At 37.3% G+C, this 24341-nt stretch overlaps 1 protein-coding gene across 1 annotated transcript in view; it reads left to right on the top strand.

Moving 5' to 3' along the window:
• LOC123523191 (matrilin-2-like) overlaps positions 1 to 20642 on the top strand; it is a 43429-nt gene extending 22787 nt beyond the window's left edge. The window contains exons 9-11 of the mRNA XM_045300878.2: positions 138 to 318; positions 11648 to 11786; positions 19950 to 20642. Of these exons, the coding sequence (XP_045156813.2) occupies positions 138 to 318; positions 11648 to 11786; positions 19950 to 19960 (331 nt within the window). The 3' untranslated portion in view covers positions 19961 to 20642. The remainder of the gene's footprint in view (positions 1 to 137; positions 319 to 11647; positions 11787 to 19949) is intronic.
• The last annotated feature ends 3699 nt before the right edge of the window (positions 20643 to 24341 follow it).

Here is a 24341-nt window from a genome sequence, read left to right as displayed (position 1 = left end):
AATGTAATATTTAATAAATCAAACAAAGGCGGCAAAAATTTGTTTGTTTGCAGATAACGACATAAGTTAATTGGTTGGTTTCTGTGAGCAGTTAAGACTTTAGCTAAACTGTTTTACGATTTATCTTTTCGCTAAAGGTACGAAACAGGCTGGACAAGAACAGACTTAGCTTTAGACAGAGCTGTCTTCTATTTCAACTCTGCAGCTGATAGGCCTAGTGTGGACAACTATGCCATAGTTATAACAGATGGGAATACCAACAATGGTGGAGAGAATAATATAGCGACTTCTGCAAGCAATTTAAAAAATGTCGCGACGGTAAGATTGCCCCATAAGCAGAGCGGCAAATAATTTTATACTTTATTTCTCTATGTATCTTTATACACTCTTTCGGACAATGTAAACTAACGAAAACAAGTGAAATATTTGTTTTTAAGTGAAGTAAAGTAGAAGAACAATGAAGAAAAGTATGGGTTATGTTATGACGTATCACATTCAATTAAGAATTCTTGCTGGCGAGATATGTATTAGTGCATCCGTAAAGAAAATATTTGATTGTATGGATGATGTTACGACGTATGCATTCAATTAAGAATTCTTATATAGGTGATGCTGTTACTGTAAGACAACAAACGACGCTGCTTTATATTTAGCTGAAACAAACCTGAAGAAATTAGTGTTTTTCTACCCATGTGGTCATGCATAACATCTACTTGGACAGCTGTTTCATCTTTTTTTTTTAACATAAATTTATAGCTTAACGGAACTTTAATCAATCTGAATCTTGTCTGATGACAAGTCACTTGCCTCTCATCGATGTGGGTTCGAGCCTCACTCGGGGCGTTGAATTCTTCATGTGAGAAAGCCATCCAGCTGGCTTGCGGAAGGTCGGTGGTTCTACCCAGGTGCCCGCTTGTGATGAAATAATGCACGGAGGGGCACCTGGGGTCTTCCTCCACCATCAAAGCTGGAAAGTCGCCATATGACCTTAAACTGTGTCGATGCGACGTTAAACTCAAAACAAGAGGGCCATGATGGCCCTATATTGCTCACCTGATATCATTGCACTTGAGGACAACAAGGTCCTCAGAAAAAATATCTAAGTCCAAAGGACAGGAACAACAAAGGGAAGAAATTTAACCAAAAAGAAAAAAAAATCTTAAAAGGTACAGATATGTCAAAATACACCTAAAAATTGGAGGTACCATCCATGTTATACCACAGAAAAGTGGTCTGGGTTTTTCCCTACGGCCAATAATAAAAAAGTTACTAAAAATAAGCTATTTATAGTAACATAGAAGGGCAGTAATTAAAAAGAAAATTATTGTAAGTGAACAAAAGAAGGATCTGCCAAATAAATCTGTTGACATAAATGAAATTTCAGATCAGTATCTTCATTAGTTACGGAGATATACCCATTTTAATTTGAAAAAAGGGAGGTAATTTGACATAAATAAGTCCATAGTTATCTACCCTGATTGGCTCAGTCCAACTAATGACAATAATGCAATTTCAAATAAATCCTATAAGTACTTACTGATATAAATCCATTTTGATTACAATCAGGGGAGGTGATCAGATATAAAATAACTCTGGAACCTTCGATTGGATCTGATTTGACATGGAATCCAAGATTTATTGTTGTTGAAGATATTTTGGAAGTTTGTATCAAATAAAACCCGCCAATGTTGGACCTTTAGGGGGCCATAACTCTGGAACCCATGATGGAATCTGGCCAGTTGAAGAAACGAAGCAAGATCTTGTCGTGATACAAGTTGTGTGCAAGTTTGGTTAAAATCAAATCATAAATGAAGCTGCTATTGTGCAGACAAGGTCAAAATAGCTAATTTTGACCCTTTCAAGGGCCATAACTCTGAAACCCATTATGGGATCTGGCCGGTCCAATAAAGGAACTGAGATCTTATGGCGATACAAGTTTTGTGCAAGTTTGATTAAATTCAAATTATAAATGAAGCTGCTATTGTGCAGACAAGATCAAAATAGCTAATTCTGGCCCTTTCAGGGGCCATAACTCTGGAACCCATAAAGGAATCTGGCCAGTTCAAGAAAGGAACCAAGATCTTATGGTGATACAATTTGTGTGCCAGTTTGGTAAAAATCAAATCATAAGTAAGCTGCTATTGTGCAGACAAGGTCAAAATAGCTAATTTTGGCCCTTTCAGGGGCCGTAACTCTGGAACCCATAATGGGATCTGGCCACTTCAAGAAAGGAACCGAGATCTTATGGTGATACAAGTTATGTGCAAGTTTGGTTAAAATAAAATCATAAATGAAACCACTATCATGCAGACAAGAAATTGTTGACGGACGGACGCACGGACGGACTGACGACGGACGAAGGGTGATCACAAAAGCTCATCTTGTCACTATGTGACAGGTGAGCTAAAAAGGGGGGGAAAAGTCTATAACACTGAGGAAGATGACATGCCTTACGGCGAATAAAAAGGGACAGACGGTTTGATGATCAGGAAGCCCTGTGTGAAGTTTCAATCCTGATACATAGATCTGTTGCTGAGACACAGCCTGATAGTTAGTAGCATGCAAAAGTTTAACCAAGTTTTCTTAGCTGAATAAGAGTCATTATTTGTACGACATTCATTCAAGGATTATTCAGTAAGACCCCTAGGAAGCCTTGTGTCAGGCATTCAGTGGCTAATGAGATTAGTTTACAATAAAAAAAAGCCTAACCAAAGTGTGACGCCGACGTCGGACGACTTCGACGACGAAGGCCGGTGCTCGGGCAGGTAGAAAAATAGCCCTATTATTTTCTGATTTGGTATTAATATTTGTATGAGAAGACTACATGCCGTATGCAATATCTACAAACATTTTTACAGTAGGTTTGCTGATATTTTTGATAGGGGAGACATATTGTTTTTGCCTTTGCCGTACGTCCGTCCGTCCCTCTGTCCGTCCTTCCTCATTAAGCTTATCCGGCTTTCACAGGTAGAACTGCAGGACGGATTTCGACGAAACTTATATCACCGGAATGTTTCGCTCCGCTGCACATAATGACCGCTAGAGCTAAAAATAGAAAATTCTCGTCCGGCTTTAACAGGTCAAACTACTGGCAGAATTTTGACCAAACTTCACAGGATTGATCAGTACCAAGCCTAGTTGTGCATATTGCTGGTATGCTCTGCTTTGCCGCACAAATTATATAATTATCGTGTTTCCAAATGTACGCTGTAAACATTTAAATTACTGCCTACACACGGTATGTGCATACTGTAGTGTTATTGACTAGAAACTTCTCGAGTGTCGTTAAGACACGCAGCCGTATTGTCAGCTAGGCACACCTTAGGCAACCTAGTTGTATCCAAACGAAATAGTATATCTCTCTGGAATCAAATCGCTCAGATATGTGTTATGATATCACTCGAACTATGCCCTCGTTATGTAATTCCTTCACATCTGAACTCCAAATAAGCCGTGCCATGAGAAAACCAACAAAGTGGCTTTGCGACCAGCATGGATCAAGACCAGCCTGCGCATCCGCGCAGTCTAGTCAGGATCCATGCTGTTCGCTTTCAAAGCCTATTGTAATTAGAGAAAGCATTAGCGGACAGCATGGATCCTGACCAGTCTGTGCGGATGCGCAGGCTGGTCTGGATCCAGGATGGTCGCAAAGCCACTATTTTAGTTTTCATATGGCATGGCTCAAATAGTGATTATATCCAACCACAAATCATTGTTTTTGATATATTATGTCTTAAATAAAACCTTATCATCTGTATCTTCAAATGTAAACTTGACTTCTTTTTTCCTGGGACATTCGGTTGTTTTGAGCGAATGATCAGTACAAAATTTCATGAACAGAAATTTCGACATGTAAAGCGATATATTTAAACGATCTTATCCAAAATGATGTTTCATTAAAATTAGGTAAAAAACTGTAATATTGAATATACTGTTGCGTGATTATCGCTTTGTCGTTTTTCCTACTTGTCATGTTTACGCTTAGTCTTTCTAAAACGAGATCATGAGACTTGTCCTCTTTTGATGTATATAATCGGCCATAAAATACTTTCTGACCTTTAGCCTGCTGGCGGCAATATCGGTGGCAAGTGCCAGCCTTTGCGACCAGTGCAAACCAAGCTGATCATTGTCTGCACTCAGTAATTTTTCAGTGAACATCCCTTTAAATAACAAATGATATTGCCCAAATTGAATAACAGACCAGTCATATTTCGAAATATAGCAGCTAAAGGTTAAGTCAGTATGCTGTTACTTGATAATTAGATGAAAATGAGCACTTTTCTGTAGAGGCCTATAAATGTTACGCATTATTTCAAAGAACTTGATGCCTTGCAACCGACTGCGTCTTTGAAAAACATATTGGAACTGCTGTAATTGTACTGACATGTTTATGTGTATTGTTGCGCGTGGTACTTAAAATTTAACATATATAATGAAGCTGTTTCCGACATTTTCCTTTCTTTTAAAAAGAGACGTCAACTTGTCGAACTTATTTTATTATCTGGTATGATTTTATCTGGTATGATTTTGAAAGCACGTTTATACTACGTCATTTCTCTGATAGCGAACATGAAAGCCGGATTTCTTCCATTTATTCTAAATCTGCTTTTTTTACTCACAGTCTATCCTGTCTTAAGCAGCCAGCCAGGGGAAGCAGACAGTTTTGCCGTTTAGGCCAGGTGACCGCTAATCGGAGGTGCAGCCAGTATATGTATTTTCAGACTTCTGACCAATTTAGCCTTTAGGCCCAGGATACATTGACGTGCATTTGCCTTCGTATTCTTCTTAGTAATCTAAATTTACTTACGCTTACTGTCTACGTTAAAATCTAAGTTTGCCGTTACGTTCCGTAAAAGAGCGAGTGATTTATATTTCTTTCAAACACAATGAATTCTGTATGAATTTAATAGTATTTTGATGAACGAAATATAAAAAAAAACTACTATTATGCTACTAATTAGATGCCGAGTAATATCTTTAACCGAGATCAAACTGTGAGCAAATCTATGACCAGCACAAGAAGAGAGGTTAAGCAAAGCCCTGAGAGGACTGTAGGGAAGCGTAGCTGAACTGGTATGCATTTTAATCGCGAAGCCTGGCAAGAAAATAAAATATTTCACTAAATGCTTCCAGTTTAACTCATTGAACCCAAAAAGTAACCCACATCCCGACCAAAGTCAGTAAAGGTTACTCAGATCATAATCTTTGACTTCACTCTAGATCTAATAGGGAACCACTGTCTGTATGTATGAAAAAAGCAGACGAAGGCTTTAAAGGTCGCTTTTACCTCGGCACTAAAATCAATAGGGGGTTGTTTATGTCTTTGGCAAGGTTGTCAGAAAATCAAACGGACTAGACTGAAAGCAGGTTCGACAGACAATCATGGCATAATCTTCCAAAGTAAGATGTCACTGCATAAAACCAAGAGAACAAACAGAGAAAATGTTAAAATATTTATTTTATCAAGTGTGTAACAAATTTTAAAAAATCCTACCAACCTGTGTAACACATTTTTAAAGGTCTTACAAAACTGTGTAACATATTTTTAAAACTCTTACAAAAAACAATGTGAGATAAAAATTCAGTATATTAAAAGTCCAACATTTTCTGCATGTCAAGAGATCCAACTGATTCACTTAATAGTACTGTGTGCGCACGTGAAATTAATTGGGCCAGAGTAGCAGCATTTAAAAAAATATACCACAAGAGGGTTAGCAAGAGTAGCATCATATCAGTAATATAAAAGAAAAGGGACCTAACGGCATTTTTTAATTATGAGTGACTACTATCTTTTGCAAATAAAAATGTACTTAATAAAAAAATCCATATCCGTGATTTCACGTTATAAAGATTTGTGCTACTGACGAGTTATATTTTTAGCGGATTGATATAGTTTTCCGTGTGTCATTCGCCTTGGTCACACGAGAAATATTTACCGCATAAGCTAAGTACAGTCCGTGTATGATAACTTCGGAGTGACGTCACGTTTGTTTATGTTTTCTGGACTTCTAAAACTAACAAAATAGGTAAAGCAGCTTACATAAACAATAATATTGGGTATATTTTATTGCAACATGTATGTCAGTCCCGGTAGCTCAGTGGTTAAAGCATTGGTGTTTGAAATATCGAATTTTGCGGGCCGTAGGTTCGAATCGAGGAAGGTGTTGTTGTTGTTTTTTTTCTCTCTTTCAGGGTAACCACCATAATCATTTCTCCTGGAATATATTAATATATTTAGATAGACATATTATTGAATTAATTTCTGTTTAAAGAGGACCAGGCATCAGCTCTGTGTAAACACATCGTATTATGAATGCATAGTCACGAAAACACTCGAGAAATTCGTTCAGGTTAAATTCATCTCTCGTATATTGCCAGTATTAGTGTAGTCAACATGTCCGAGGCGTCCACGTCTTTTTTTTTTTTTGCAAAGAGAAACACTGTTCAGTATAAGAATGATGCTTGATACATACTACAAACTACTCCGAAGGTTATTTCAAGCATCATCATTTTTCCATATTTCAGTTCGTTATTGTATACCGTAGTGCTGTATTACTGCATTTTGAATATTTTCAATTGTCTTTGAAAAAAATGTAATTAAAACATAGATAAAAAGCAAAGATTTAAAAAAAAGTGTAAATCACGGTGGGATTCGAACCAACGCGACAATGGAAATATAAAAGAATCGCACATGTAAGACTAACGCTCTATGACCGGTACTAATCTTCTACTTCAAAATAGGCGTTCCAGTTAGTAGTATAATATAAAAGTGTGTACTTAGATAATGATATTTATCGATTATCCTCCTGACTTGGACTCGTCCAAATAGTCACTCCGCAGTTATCAGACACGGACTGTAGTTCAACGCGTAAACAAAAATCAACACATTCATAAAATGTACAAGTGTAATCGGTCAAAACCACATTTTTTATTTAAAAATTAATTGTGTCCACATTTATTGCATATCTATAATAAAATTGCATCGATCTGTTTACTCACATATCTTTCAATTTCCTTGTAAGTATTGACCTACTTGTACGGTTCATGCATTGAGAAAGGTAGCGCTGAACCGGAACCGGTATAACTGAATAGCGAAATTCTGTATGCGCAGAAATCTCAAGTGTCAGGCAAAATCAAGACATACAAGTTAAAGCATAGCAAAAGTTCCTTCTAGGGCACATCTATATAAATATAAAATGATCATCTTGTAAAATTTTGGTTGCAATGTCTGTTTTATACTGCCATAAATGTCAGGTAAGTATTTACACTAGTTATTTAACATAATTTGTTAAATCCAACAACAAATTAAATATGTTACCACTTTCAGTAGAGTAAGTACGGCAATAAGACATTGACCCGGTCAATCCATTACGACTCGATGCGTGAATCTGTTGCGCATAATTAGAGGGTGGCGGTGGGGTTTGTTTTCAAATATTAACCATGCATTTGAATGTAACGATAATATTTAGTTGTCTACATTTAAATTTGCTGATATATGTCTATCTGGTCGACTGAATGTACATATGTTATGTTCTTCAAGAATGGAGGAAATAAAAGAATCAATAAATCATCCTCGGGTTTAGTAATATGTAATCCACGGAACGCGTTCAGTCAGAGAGTCGCCTCAATTAGGAAAGAATAGTTTAACGTCAGAGGTTATTTCTAAGGTCACGGAGTTTAACTGGCCAGCTTGTAATTACAACAGCTTTCGATATCAGTAGCTCAGTCAAGTGTGACTTATCGAAATAAAATATTCCTTCTCAAGAAAAGGAATAATAATCTAACGTAATGAATATTTTTAAAAATCCTTTTGAACTTTTATTAGGAATATATTTCTACGTGTCCATGTCAAGTTTCAAGAAAAAATATTTGTATTTGGCATGGTTTTGAAAAGAAAATCCTATGCGAGTGTTGATTTCGTCCTATTCTGCGCGGAAGCAAAATCAAATCGTAAAATTAAAAGTTTGTATTATTTATTAAAATCGTGTTGAGCCGTTATTGAGAATATAATGCCACATTTATATGTCGAAAAATAGTATTGTTTAGAAAAAGAAACGTATACGGGTGTATCTTGGTGCATTATTTCGATATTAAATCTAAGTTGGGTTTTAAAGTTATTACTTATTTTCATAATAATCCGGTAATGCAATCAATTAAGGAACGTGTGAAAATAATTAAATTAGACCGTGTTGCTGTAAGTGGGACTGTGTTACATGTAATGCACGCGGCGGCAATATACAACACAATACACAAATTTTATGCAATCATTTTTCGTTGCCATGAAAATACAAATGACAATTATTTGTAAAATATGGCAGAATTTGATTTAGCTTAAATAACGATATTGCACTTAACTTGTTTCTAGTTTCTACACGAACATAAGATAAACATTTTTTTCTAGTAATTTAAAGTTCTTGTTATGCAAACTTCATATTATGTCACTAATACAGGTTTTCTCGTGGAAAGACCCATTGTAATATGGGCCGTTCCATAAGAAAACCTGTATTAGTGACATGATATAAGTTTTGCATAATTGGTAGTTTAAAATACCTGAAAGTCATTGTTTTCTTATGTTTCTTATGTTTTTTTTAGCTCACCTGAGCACGATGTGCTCAATGTGAGCTTTTGTGATCGCCCTGTGTCCGTCGTCCGTCGTCGTCCGTCCGTCCGTCGTCCGTCTAGAGGTCACAATTTTGGCCCAATCTGAATGAAACTTGGTCAGAATGTTACCCTCAATAAAATCTTGGACGGGTTCGATATTGGGTCATCTGGGATCAAAACCTAGGTCACCAGGTCAAGTCAAAGAAAAAGCTTTTTAACACTCTAAAGGTCACAATTGTGGTCCAATCTTAATGAAACTTGAGTGTTAGCTAGCTTTAAAAAGCATTTATGAATTATCTTCATGAAACTTGTCAGAATGTTAATCTTGATGATCTTTCGGTCAAGTTCGAATCTGGGTCATGTGGGGTCAAAAACTAGGTCACCAGGTAAAATCAAAGGAAAAGCTTGTTAACACTCTAGACGCCAAATTTGTGACTGGTTATCGATGAATGGATCAGATGATCAAAATCTAGGTCACAGTTCAACGTCAAAGGCAAAACTTTTACTATCTTTCAAGGGACAATGTGGCAAATCTTATAAGAACTGAGTTTAGCAGCTTTTAAACCCCAATATATGAATTATCTGCCCATGAAAGGTCTAAATCTGTAACTTGATATCTGTAGGTCAAGTTCGAATCTGGGTCATGTGGGGTCAAAACCTATGTCACTAGGTCAAATTCAAGGGAAAAGTAGTTAAAGGCAAAGAAAATCTCCTATATAAGTGACACCCCCCCCCCCATACCCCATACCAGACTTTTTAATCCCCAATATACAAGATCCTGTCTGGTCCACTCTGATAAGGGTCCATAAATTCCCTCGTAGACTTGACTAGAGGACACATTTATGACAATACCTTAATGAAACTTGGTCGGAATGTTAATCTTGATGATATTTGGGCAGTAGGTCAGGTGAGCGATACAGGGCATTCATGGCCCTCTTGTTTTCAGAAAATAGAAACTAATTTATTGTAATTCAATTATCCAAGGCTCGTTATTCTACCATATTTTTCATATAAATGTTTTTGTGTTGTCATGATGTTTAGTTACTAATACGCATAAGTGTTTCCTTTAATGACATGCAAAATACACGCAATACACGAAGACGTATTACTGCTTACTGACTCAAAATAGTTTGTCTTCCGTGACTTCTTAAAAGCTTTGAAAAATAAAGTAAAAGAGTGTTTTTCATAAATATTTGGTCATCTCAATTTTGGAACTTTTGTCACTGATACATGTTTTCTCGTGGAACGCCTCATATATATGTGAGCCGCGCCATGAGAAAACAAACATACCATACGTGCATTATGGTCAGGATCAAGTTTTACTAATTGCAATAGGCTTTAAAAGCGGACAGCACGGATCCGGCGAGGCTAATGTATACTATGGTTATGTACTATATTATCTGTTAATTCTGATAAAATCAAAGTACTGATAGAACGGCTTGGAAATGGTACCAATTATAAAAGACAGATTGCTCACTGACACAGGTTAAAAGGAAAAGAGCTGAGAGATCTAAGACTACATCAGCGAAGAGGCGCCTTGTGGAAGAAAAATGAAATATAAAATTAACTAGAAACGTGAGAGTTTAATCAACTGAAGAAGATGCTACGCGATTTGTCGGAAAGGGCAGCCTTTTGACTTTACCGGGTGTTCTACACTCCGACTTGACAAATAAGATGAAGAGGGGAAATCAACACAGGCCATGACTTGAGCGCCTCCACGTTGATGTGGTCTGGATGCATATGGATAAATCGATCATGATCATTCGCTGTAAAAATTGTAAAAAAGTGTTTTTAAACATGATTAGATTTTGATATATCCATATGTAACAGAACGCTCTAATGTTGATATACTTTTTAGTTTCAAAACCATAAAAAAATAATAGTTGTTATTGAAAATTGACATGCAAACTATATTTATATTCCTGATAAAAGCTTAAAAGGATTTTAAAAAATTATTCATCACTTTAGATTTTATGTCTTGATTTTGCCTGTTATGGTAGCATAGAGGGGACATAGGAAATATTTTATTTATCATGTGCGCACGTGTTAGCTAACACGTGCGAACGTGTTAATTAACACGTGCGCACGTGATAACTATCACGTTCGCACGTGGTAGCTGTCACGTTCGCACGTGGTAGCTAACACGTGCGTACGTGAAAAATATTTCCTATGTAAACGTGATAGCTATCACATGCGAACGTGATAAATAAAATATTTCCTATGCGAACGTTATAGCTGTCACGTGCGCGCGTGTAATTTACACGTTCGCACGTGGAAGCTAACACGTGCGCACGTGATAAATAAAATATTTCCTTTGTTCCCTCTATGCCACCATACACTTGAGATTTCTTCGCATATAAACTCTGGCGAAATCAACACCGGTATACGTTTTTCGTTTTAAAACCAAACTAAAATCATCACTTTAAATTTTATGTCTTGATTTTGCCTGTCACTTGAAATTTCTGCGCATATAGAATCTGGCGAAATCAACACCCGTATACGTTTTTCGTTTCAAAACCACCTTATATATAAATATTTTTTCTTGAAAATTGACATGCACACGTAGATTTATATTTTTAAGAAAAGCTTAGAAGGATTTTTAAAATTTTAAATATTCATTAGTTTAAATTTTATGTCTAGATTTCGTATTTTGATTAGATTTCGCTATTCAGTCATACCCAACCGGAACCATGTTTTCCTGGTCTTGGTCACGTGATAAATATATACGTCGTAAAGTAGTACAACGTGTACACAAAGTTCTTTACTAGAACTTATAATTCCTGCCATATTTTTCATTTATTTCTAATCATAAGTGTTTACATTTATTGCATACGCTAAATAAATGGTATTGGTATGTTTACTCTCAGGCACTTCAATTTCATAGAAGTACTGAACTACTTTTACAGCGTATGTATGGAGAAACGTAGTAACGGCATTTGTAACTACAATTTCGCCAATGTCGGTATACGTAGTTTGGCGACTTATGGAATTAATGATAAACCCTTCGGCCGTTTTAAAATCTGATTGATATGCTTTTTGCTTTTAGGTATACGCTGTTGGTATTGGAGATGGTATTGCCGTTTCGGAACTACAACTTATAGCATCTGATAATTCTAAGGTTTTCATTGCAACTGATTTTGATACGCTGGACGAGATAACTGCGGATCTACTGGCTTCTATTTGTGGTAAGTATGTTTGCTTTACCTTTCACAAGATTCTTTCATTTTCATTGATTAAAAGTTCTTCGGAGGAATACATATACACACTGGCCATAGCTTTCGCAGAAGCGGTGGTTCCAACGTCGCGGATTCGTCGCGGAAGCGGTGAAGAAATATGACCGACTGACTATATTGACACCCTCATAGGTACTTTTTCTAACGAGTGTTTCACGTTTGACTGAAAACAACCAGTGAGACAGGAGCCCAAATGTGTATTCTCCAGCCACAAACTCTTGTTCAGTGCAATTCTTTGTCATTAATTTAAAGACTTCTGTACAGTTTGACGAGGGACTGCCGTTTTTGTAGAATTTCTAACAGAAATGGTAAAATCTTGTACAAAACGACTCCTGAACACGTTTGCATCAAAATGTAAGTCTGACACTATCATGCAAAAACTTTTTCTCCGTAGTCGGTGATTTTTCATTGCAAGCATACAAAATGACGAATTCCAACGCAGTGTGCGGTGGGTACAGCTGCAACGCATTACGGTGGATCTTGTTTCTTTAATGTTCGCTATTGACTTTAAATTGGAGTAAACAGCATTTTCCCAGAATTTTGATTGGGTAGGGCCATGAAATCACTTTGACATTAGATAGCAACAGAAACTGAAAGAAATAAATACGACATTGATTTGGACATCCGTAAATACATAATATCAAGTGATGATATTTAATTTCTGATTTGACCACATGCGACTTCTGCATCGTATGATAAACCAACTTGAATAAAGTACAATACAATTACTAATACATAACATACCTTAACAAAATGCCATTGAGCAGCTGTGTTACTGGAGTTAAGACTTTTTACAAGTAGGCTAATTTACCTGTTCTTCAACAATATCCTTTTTTTAGACGTTTACCACAGAATCTCAAACTGTGAAGGGAAACGTTTATATTTTTTTCTTAGTGACAAGTTGAGATTATTTAATTGCCCGTCGTCCGTCAGTCGTCTGTCCGTCCGTCGTCGATTCACAATTTCTTTTGAACACGATAGAGACTTATTTTTCAACAGAATGTAATCTCTGAAGGTGCCAAAATGTTCACCTTATGAACATGATAGCAGTGACATTTTACTTTCGACTTTAACCACACTTACACACAAAATTAAGTCACAATAAGATCTCGGTTCCTATTGAAAACCAGCTAGATTCCTACATATGTTCAAGAGATACTATCCCTGAAAGGGGCAAATTTTCTATTCTGGCCCTCTCAGCCATATAAGGTTTCATTTATGCTTGGATTTGATACAAAGTTGCATATGTGTGCCCAATCACATGATCGCGCTATGTCATTTTGAGCTCGAAATTGAAAGTGGAAACGTAAACAAAAATTATAAATAAGGGCATAATTTTATTATTCAATATATTGTGTTAATATCATGTACATCATTCGAAACCTGTTTGAAAGTGCTACCCCCGGTACTACAATTGTCCTGCCAAATCAACCACTTTCGACAGTATGCGCTCAATGTGCAAGTCAATTGAATAGGAATAGCATTAAAACGAAAAGCTTTTGACGGGAAAACCGTAGTACTGGGGATAGCACTTTCAAATAGGTTTCGAATCATATGCGTGATATAAACACAATATATAAATTAAAAAACTTACGCCCTGATTTTCAATTTTTGTTTACCTTTCTACTTCCACTTTGAGCTCAAAATGACGTAGCGCGATCACGTGGTCCATGCACTCTGTGCATGGAATTTTTATCTTAATAATCTCTAGGTCAAGTTCGAAACTTTGTCATGTGGGGTCAAAAACTCGGTCACCAGGTCAATGATGATTCTAAGGCTAAGTTTAACATTGAAAGATAAACGGAGAAACAGAGTACAAACAACTAACAACAGACAAGCAGAAAGAAATGTTACAATAAATGAAAGACAAAACTTCATTCTCCTCTGAAAACTGCCACAGCGCCAATCAAACATACTAAGATACCTTTAACTCCTTGTTCTAGTGCCAGAGGACGACAAGGAATCAACTCATTTCAGTTATTCTTATTATAACAACTGAAGAGAAATTACAGCTGGGAACATACTTAAATATGCTAAAACATGATTAAAAACCCAATAAAATGACAAATGGTTGCAGCATGTACAGTGTGTTGGAGAATACTCCCCCGCCTCCACCCCAGTGCGAACCCGACTTCGATATTATGTAGACAAAACAAAAACAGGGGACGGCAAAAACCCTGTCAGTTTATATATGAGATAAGTTGGTCTGTTTTATGATGTAAAAGTCGCATGTGGTAAGCATTTAATCAGACAATCGATATTGTCAGTTGATATTTTGTATTTAATAAGGGAAAAGGAAAATGAAGAAAACCTCCATGCTTTAGTATCAGTAATCATAATTGAGGTGTATTTAGTACGAAAGAACATGGCGTTATTACTTGGCAGTTGATTTAGTAAAATAATTATGGTTTTAAAAAAGCGTTTCGTGTGTGCATTCAACAGAATGGAAGTGCAAATCAATAGAATATTATTACTAAACATTAAGTTTCTGTTGCTGTCTCATGTCAAAGTGATTTCATGGACCTACCCCAATCAAAATCCCAGGAAAATGCTGTTAATTAATTCAAAAGTCCATAACGAACATTAATAAGAAACAAGATCCAGCGTAATGCGTTGCAACTGTACCCACCGTACACTGCGTTGGAATCATTTTTGGTCGATTTTTTCATATGCCTGTAATGAAAATTCACCTATTACGAAGATATAGTTTTTGCTTGACAGGGCCGTACTTACGATTTGCTACAAACATGCTCAGGGGTCGTTTTGTACAAAATTTTACCATTTTTAATGGAAATTCTACAAAAACGGCAGTCCCTCGTCAAACTGTACTGAAGTGTTTACATTAGTGACAAAGAATTTCACTAACAAGTGTTTCTGATTGGAAGAGTACATATTTGGGCTCCTGTCTCACTGGTTGTTTTCAGTCAAACGTATAAAGGTCATTAGAAAACGTACCGATGACAGCATAAATGTAGTCAGTCGGCCATATTTCTCCACCGCTTCTGCGACGAATCCTCCACCGCCGCGGCGTTGGAACCACCGCTTCTGCGAAAGCTATGGCCAGTGTTATATATTCAAGTTTGCGTATGATGCTATGAAATCTTCAACGATTCGTGTCTTATTTGTAACATTTAGAAAGTTATACCTATACATCTATGAAATGTCGAAATGATACCATAGTCTTTTGGACGGGTCAGAGGGGACAATGTCACATAATTTAGATATCTGTCTTCAAATTAATTAAATTAATTAATCTGTGACGTGGTTGCCATGCGTATTTGGGTATACGGGACTACCTTCAGACATGGTATAAGCATCTATGGGATACTTGACTCTAAATTCCATGTAGATCCTAGTTTAATCTTTAGCCTGCTGGCTGCAAGAAGTTTGCCTTTGCAACCAGTGGAGACCAAGATCGGCTGATTATGGTCTGAACTGTCGCTATCTGGTGATCTCCAGTCTGAATGAAAGACAAGTCCATTTTAGAAATTTAGCAGGGTAAAGAAACAAGTATAGTCAAGAGGCAATGCCAAAAATACGACAAAATTTCCACACTTATCACATCAAGGTGTTAATTATATTCTTACTGTGTTCAAACGATTACTGGCCATAAGCTCAGGACAGATGTATAATCTATAGATGCAAGAGTATTACCAACCCCTCAGTATAACAAAAGAGAAAATTCGAGAACCATTCTAAACTTACTGACAATCGTGCTGGCATATGGGACATATTCTATGTACAGACTTCAAATTATGTGTATACTTTCAACGAATTCGCCTTTGACTTCCACACACTTCCGCAGTCGAGAGATGACGCTGCAGAGTAGTCTCCCCTTGGTATGGTAAATACCACTCAATGGTCACAAACAAACCCGCGGGCTTCTGCAGATGTTAATACACACACACACACACACACACACACACACACACAAAACGTGTATTATCCTTACATTCCGACCGTCCGCAGTTTAGTTTCAGGTCCATACTCGTGCCTTTGGAAATGTCTATAAAGCACAATTGAGTGGTATTTTACTTTAGCATAAATGTTCCCCATGATGAGACTATGTGTCATGCGCAAAACCCAGACCCCTAGCTCTAATGTCAAGGTCACATTTGAAGGTCTAAGGTCAACAGGACTTTTTCCTATCCAGTTTGTAACTTAACAATCCATCGAGGAGTTTCAATATCACTTGGCACAAAGTTGCCTTATGATAAGACGATGTGTCATGCACAACTTTCAGGCTGCTAGCTTAAAGGTCAAGGTCCTAGGCCTAGGCCTAGGGACCTAGTTCTTGCGTATGAAACTCCGTCTCGTGGTGATGAACATCTCTCCATGCATGAAGAACAAATGCTCCGGAAAAAGTTTTCATTCTTGTATCCTTTGTCCTCTAATTGTGACCTTGACCTTAAACCTAGGGACCTGGTTCTTGCACATGGCACTCCGTCTCAAGATGGTGAACAATTGTGCCGAGTTACATCAAAATCCCCCATGCTTAAAGAAGATATGCTCCGGACAGTCATTCTTGAATTTGAAATTTGACCTCTGTGACCTTGACCTTATACTCAGGGACTAGGTAATTGCGCATGACACTCCGTCTCATGATGGTGAACAATTGTGCCAAGTTTCATCAAAATCCCTTCATGCATGAAGAAAATATGCTTCGGACAACGTCTGCGAACGCCGACCGCCCGCCCATCCGCCCGCCCTTCCGCCAGGGGCGTTCCCATAATACGTCCCGTTTTTCAAACGGGCGTATAATAAATAGTTGCCTTTCAGTACGGGAATTTGTGTTGCATGGCAATACTTCATTCACAATATTCAAAAAGTTACAATATTCGAAAAGATTTTTTTTTAATATTGTAAGTATACAGCCTAATGGGACAAGTAATGGACAAGTGGATAGATGGTAATTGATACTTGTTTACCAAATAGTTCTGTATTCTGATGATATATTCATAAACCTTTTTTTTTTTTCAAAATTCCTAAGCAAGACCTAAAGCTGATTCAGCCTGTATCCGTTCACACTGACCATTTAGATTATACAAGTTAAAGCATAGCGAAAGTTCCTTCTAGGGCACATCAATATAAATATATAATGATCATCTTGTAAATGTTGGTTGCAATGTCTGTTTAAAATATTGGTCATCAGTGTGCGGAACCCCAGGATCGGACACAAGGTCAAGACCATTCTACCTTATTGACATTCCGTATCTCCCGTTTAATCAAGGAGTCAGTGGCGCAGTGGTTAGCAGTTTGGACTACAACACAGCGATCCGCGTTCGATTACCGGGTCCGTAACGATTCACGGTCGCGGCTGATATCCCGACTAGTGTTCAGTGCTGGGTGATTTACTTTAATTTAGTACTGTTTCCAACAGTATCGGTCTAGACTGGATGCTGTGGAGGTAAATGATACGCCTGACGTGAGCTCGGCTGGAAATAAGTTGTTCTATCCATTCCAGGTGGGGACTTTCGTCGACAAAAAACTTTACTTATTTTTAAGCGCCCTGGGGGCATTACATTTTGCACCAAGAGTGCGTTTATTTCTGTACCAAAATACGAAGAAACTAAAATTTTGAAAAAGAACTATGTTGTTTTATACTGCCTAAAAATGTCAAGTAAGTATTTACGCTAACATAAATTGTTAAATCCAACACCAAAGTAAATGGTTACCACTTTGAGTGGAGTAAATACGGCAATAAGAATACACTGGCTATACACATTTGAGCCGGTCAATCTATTTCCACATGTTGCGTGAATTTATTGCGCATAATTAGAGGGTCGCAATGATGTTTGTTTTCACATATTGACCATGTATTCGAAGGTAACGATACTATTTATTTTGTTGTTTACATGTAAATTTGCTGATATACCGTATGTCTATCTGTTTGTACATATGTTATGCTCTTCAAGAATGGAGGAAATTAAAAGAATCAATCAATCATCCTATGTTATCCACGGAGCGCTTTCAGTCAGAGAGTCGCCTCAATCAAGAAATAATAAGTTTAACGTCAGAGGTTATTTCTAAGGTCACGGAGTTTGATTGGCCAACTTGTAATGACAACAGCTTTCGAGATCAGTTGCTCAGTCAAGTGTGACTTACCGGCCCTAAGTGTTCCTTCTCAAGAGAAGGAACAATAAGATCTGTCAATGATAAGGTTTTCCAGCTCGTGGTTACGTCACTAACTAGGTCAGACAGAGTTCATCTTAGATATGAGGCACATTTGTATTTTTTCTATTTTGTTTGTTTTGAGTTTAACGCCGTTTATCAACAGTATTTCAGTTATATAACGGCAATTAGCCTAACCAGTGTTCCTGGATTCTGTACCAGTACAAACCTGTTCTCCGCAAGTAACTTTACCACATGAATCAGGAGGATTCAGATTAGACTACCTCCTAGACTATGATATATCTTTTTACATGTTTATGGTTGAATGTAGTGAACTGAGCCAGTCTATATCCTGTGTCCAATATCATAGTATAGTACAATCCGAAAATTCACAAACCTCTTTTTAGGTTTGTTATCAATCAATGTCAAGAACTGACCACTGCCAAACTGATAGAGATCAGTGGTTTACTGCCACATGTTTATGCAATTTATTGAGACCATCTGGTAGCTGGGATTTACAACTGCAGGGGTTAGCTGAGTTGAAATTTTGTCAGAAATGAATTTTCATTTCTCTGTATTGGTACTTGCAGTTAGATTGGAAAATCTGAAAGATACACATTCCTACGGTTTGTCATTAAATGGACATAACGAATTATAAACTGTAATTGAGCAGTAAAGGGTAGAACGGATGTGTCCCTGTGTGAAAATCTCTAAAATAGACTGGCTTTTGTCCCTATGAAATTGAATTCGTCAAAAAAGGAAAAAATATAGAAATACAGTTATTATCAGTCTAGTGGCTAGCCTAGATTCAGATTTATACGAAGTATTTTATAAAACACACAATCGATGTGCATATAATTACGCAAATGAAATGTATTATAACTGTATCTATCTCTTGGCAACTGTACTCTCTGACTCCCGAAAACTACTACACAGCCAATGAAAACTCATCATGAATGTTTTATATAGGGACGTATCATGTGATGGCACTGTTTCTTAGTATTCTATCACGGCTAACATACCTAACCCCACAATCCATACCCACAGCAACATATCACCCCCCTCCCAATAACCCTTTTCCTCTATGTAGAACTGCGGGCGTATATTCTTTGCGCAGCCTTAATGGAAGTTTTTATGCATGACAATGATAATGGAAAAAAAATATAATTACAAAATGCATTAAATGAAATGAACAAAATTACACCTCAGAAACTTTAACTGAAAAGAAATAATGTCGTTCGAGTATTGAACACAAGACACCTATATAATAGACCACTATGCAACCACTACACCATTCTAAGCATATGTTCTGTTCTAATTAATTCAGCCTTACCCTGCTAAATTTCTGTAATAGACTTGTCCATCTTTTAATTTGCACAGTACCATAAACTATTAAAGGGGTGCTTACCAAAACGTTACTGACTGAATTGCAAACAGTGCAGACCATGATCTACACTGGTCACAAAGACAGAATCAGCCGTGTCCAGCGTGATTAGAGTTAAAGCAAAGCAGATCAAGCTGATTTCCCAAACTGAAATAGGCAGACGAGTCTATATCAATAAAGTGAACTCTGAACTTCAAAATTAAACTTAAGCTTGCGAAGTTAACTACAGTGATAATCTACCTCTCGTGATGTAATTGATATTGCTAATCAAACAAAATTCTAATGGGGTAGACGTAGACATTTGTGCTATGCTTTATAATTCAACAAAAAAAGAAGAAGAAAACACAAGAAATGCCGATAATGAGAACTCGTCAACGCTGGTTCTCACACTCGGCAACGCCGATTCACAACGTATGTTTGAGGAAGCAGCTTTCCCCAGTCAATCGACCATTACTATACGCCCAATTCAATAGGGGAAAACTAATGTTTACGTGGATAAGTCTTAAGATAGTACCCACTGTGGGTTGGTCAGACAACTTTTTCCATACCCTTCGTGATCAGTTTTGTTTGTAAGATTTCTTAAAGCAGCTAGTGACCTCGTTTTGTGCTTTATTCCACAGGTGATGATTAGGACTAGACATTACAGAAAGAAGGAAGTGGATTCAAATTTATGATATTGGAACGCAGACAGTACTTTCAATGCATAGTTCACTAACGTGTTTTCGTGAAACTATGGCATATATTAAACTTTTAACTGATATTTATGGCTGATATGCCGTTATGTGTCTTATGTATTTATGTGTAAAAAATGTTTCTGGTTACATGCTAAAAAGAAAATAGGGTTTATAGAGTTCTATTAAGTCGTGATCTTCGGAAATTATTTTCGTGTCAAAAAATGAATACAAATAAGGGGGTTATGCCTTTAGAGCATAAAATATTTAGACCAAAAATTAAGGGTAGGCCGGGTTATCGGAAAAAAATTTTTACGCCTTATCTGGGGAAAACATATGATAATCTAAAGTGTAAGATTCATTTTATTACAGTATTTCAGGAACTTTTAGTACTTATAAAAATGGTTATTTGTGTAGAGGTTAACATGAATTCAATATTTTGATTTTGTAGACAATATTACTTTCGTAAAGTTGATAAGTTCAATATCTTTCAGCACTGTTACAATTTCCGTCTTCTTAAAAAACTAAACAAACTCCTGTTATACTGAGAAGAAATAAAATCTCATTTTCTTTGCATATTTTGTGTTTCTTTCACCTCTTTCATTGCCCGCGAGTTTTATCTAAATATTACGTTTCTTTTTGAGAATTCAGTCTCAAATTTGACAAAAGAATATGGTATAAATCGAAGGATCGTGAAAGCACTACTTTTTTTTTGTTTCAATTATACACTCTTATATGCGTAATTATGGCCACCTTTTAAACCCGGGGTTTTGCATCACATACTTGTTGGAAACTGTTTCCCGCCAGTTGCTGTCAACTTTCCGATATGTATATGATATAAGTTACTATTCTTATGTCAGTTTGCTCCGACAGTTTGTCCAAAGCCAACAAAGTCTAAACAAAAATCCCAAATTGACATAAGTCGCTGATCTGAAGAGGGCCTTGATCATCTGACCTTGCCTCTGTCCAATTTTGGTAAATATCCTTAAAGAAGTTCATAAAAGTAAACGTTATTAAAGTTTTTTTTTCTATATTTTAATGTGACGGCCAAAACATCGTCACCATTTGAACAAACAGCAAACTAAGAAGGCTTTTTTTACTATTTTTAAAAGCTCTGGTGTCCCCAAACAAGAGGGCCAAGATGGCCCTAGGTCGCTCACCTGAGAAACATACCATAACAGTGTAAACATGTTTGACCTAGTGATTTCATGAAAGTAAATATTCTGACCAACTATCATTAAAATCGGAGCAAAAATCTTGAGTATAAACAAGTATTTTCTTTGATTTGATCTAGTGACCTAGTTTTTGACCCCAGATGACCCATAATCGAACTTGACCTAGATTTCATCAAGGCTATCATTCTTACCAAATTTCATGAAGATCAATTGAAAAATACAGCCTCTATCGCATACACGAGGTTTTTCTTTCTTTGATTTGACGTAGTGACCTAGTTTTTGACCCCAGACTATCCATATTCGAACTTGACCTAGATTCCATCAAGGCAACCAATCTGACCAAATTTTATGAAAATCCAGTGTAAAATGCAGCCCCTATTGCATACACACGGTTTTTCCTTGATTTGACCTAGTGACCTAGTTTTTGAACCAGATGACCCATATTCGAACTTGACCTAGATTTCATCAAGGCTATCATTCTGACTAAATTTCATGAAGATCAGTTGAAAAGTACAGCCTCTATCGCATACAGGAGGTTTTTCTTTGATTTAACCTAATGACCTACTTTTCGACCCTAGATGACCCATATTCCATTTCTATCTAGACTTCATCAAGGCAATCACTCTGGCTTAATTTCATGAAGATCAGTTGAAAAATACAGCCTCTATCGCATACACAAGGTTTTTCTTTGATCTGACCTAGTGACCTACTTTTTGACCTCAGATGATCCATTTTCAAAATCGGCCTAGATATCATCAAGGATATCATTCTGACTTAATTTAATGAAGATCAATTGAAAAATACAGCCTCTATCGCATACACAAGGTTTTCCTTTGATTTGAGCTAGTGACCTACTTTTTGACCCCAGATGACCCATATTCAAATCTTACCTAACTTTCGTCAAGGCATTCATTCTGACCAAAATTCATGAAAATTAATTGAAAAATACACCCTCTAACACATACACAAGGTTTTTGTTTGATTTGACCTAGTGACCTAGTTTTTGACCCAGGATGAGCCATTTTCGAACTCGGCCTAGATTTCATCAAAGTTATCATTCTGACCAAAATTCATGAAGACTTATTGAAAAATACAGCCTCTATCGCATACACAAGGTTTTTCTTTGATTTGACCTAGTGACCTAGTTTTTGACCCTAGATGACCCATTTTCAAACTCGGCCTAGATTTCATCAAGGTTATCATTCTGACCGAAATTCATGAAGACTAATTAAAACAAGAGCTGTCTCCATAGGATGACACATGCCCCCGATGGCACTTTGAATGAATAGTTATGGCCGATGTTAGAGTTTAGGACCTTTCACCTACGGACCTGGGTCTTGCGCGCGACACGTCGTCTTACTGTGCCACACATTCATGCGTAGTTATTTTAAAATCCATCCATGGATGACAAAGATATGGACCGGACACGAAAATTGCGGACAGACCGACAGACGGACAGACAGTGCAAAAACTATATGCCTCCGAAGTCCCTTCGGGGCATAAAAATACAGCCTCTATCGCATACACAAAGTTTTTCTTTGATCTGACCTAGTGACCTAGTTTTTGACCCCAGATGACCCATTTTCAAACTCGGCCTAGATTTCATCAAAGTAATCATTCTGACCAAATTCCATTAAGATCAGTTGAAAAATACAGCCTCTATCGCATACACAAGCTAAATGTTGACAGACGACAGACAGACGACAGACGCCGGACATCGAGCGATCATAAAAAATCACCTGAGCATTGCTCATGTGAGCTAAAAAGGGATCAAGTAGAATCATTTGAACACATTTGAAGACTTAGCAAAGGACCATATAATGATGCTATAGACCAAGTTCGATAAAGATCCATGAAGCAGTTCATGAGAAGAAGGCGTTTAATGGCTTTTCTATTTTAGCTCGGTTGGCCCGTCAAAGGGGTCAGGGTGAATCATTTGAATACACTTTATAGAGGTCCATGCAAGGATGCTACTGACCAAGTTTGGTGTAAATCTGACAGTAGTTTCTGAGACGTTTAAGTAAAAATGTTGATGCAGGACGATGGACAATGGAGGGGTGGCGGACGCCGGACCATCCACCTATACTAAAAGATTACCCACAGGCAACATGTCGAGCCCGCTGGGGTCTGGGAGTTGCACGCGACTAGCTGTCAAAAGGATTAACATTTATGATACTATTACAATACATGTCAAAGTTATGGCACAGGCAAGCTCTAAAATGACATCTGACCCCAAAATGTTACCTTGACCTTTGAGGTAGAGACCAGGGGTTTGAGCATGGCACTCTGTCTCATAGAGGTGAAAATTTATGTCAAATAAAAAAAAGACTGCTCCATACTTATCGAAGATATGGCCTGAACAATCTCTAAAATGACCTTTGACATCTAAGTGTGACCTTGACCTTTGAGATAGGAACCTGGGGTTTGCACATTCATGCCAAATATAAACAAGTTTGTTAGATGCATGTCAAAGTTATGATCCAGACAAAAAATCCGGACGGATACACGCACGCACGCATGCACACAATACACTGACACCGCACAGCCATTTGGACAACTATGTCTTTGCTTCCGCAAGCGGGCTGGACAACAAAAGTTCAGGCCAGCTAAAACAAGACTGCAGAGAATAGCTAGTATCCAAGAAAACATGCAAGATGAAGAGAGGGTGTAGACAGAAGCGAAAGCAGACAGCCAATGGCTGATTATGTCACAGGGCGAGAAAAATAAGTCAGTGCAGGGCTCGAACCCGAGACCACCAGCTTACAGAACGGGTGCTCTACCGACCAAGCTAACCAGCTGCCTGACACACATCTTCCATATTGTGGCCAAATTTACACCATGACATATTTTCCCTTATTTTGAAATTTGTTCAAGTACCTTACAGCATTTACCGGTGTAAGAGACAATCCAATGTAATGACGTTACAGTCCCATGTTGGACGATAAATGTAAAAGGGTAAGAAATATGCGCGCAGTTCAGGGTTACAACATGGGACCCCTCGTTTACAGACTGAATGCTATGAATGCATTGAGCTAACCAGCTGCATATTCTCCCCAAGTTCGTACTGCAACAAATACAATGTATACCACATCCATATAAATGTGTCACATACTCTGGAAAGTGATATACACTTGGGGAAACAATGGCTGATTATATAAATGCACCA

Source organism: Mercenaria mercenaria, chromosome 8, assembly GCF_021730395.1.
Source record: "Mercenaria mercenaria strain notata chromosome 8, MADL_Memer_1, whole genome shotgun sequence".
In the NCBI taxonomy this organism is placed as follows: domain Eukaryota; kingdom Metazoa; phylum Mollusca; class Bivalvia; order Venerida; family Veneridae; genus Mercenaria; species Mercenaria mercenaria.
The sequence above is the reverse complement of the archived record's forward strand: the minus strand, read 5'-3'. Positions and strand labels throughout refer to the sequence as shown.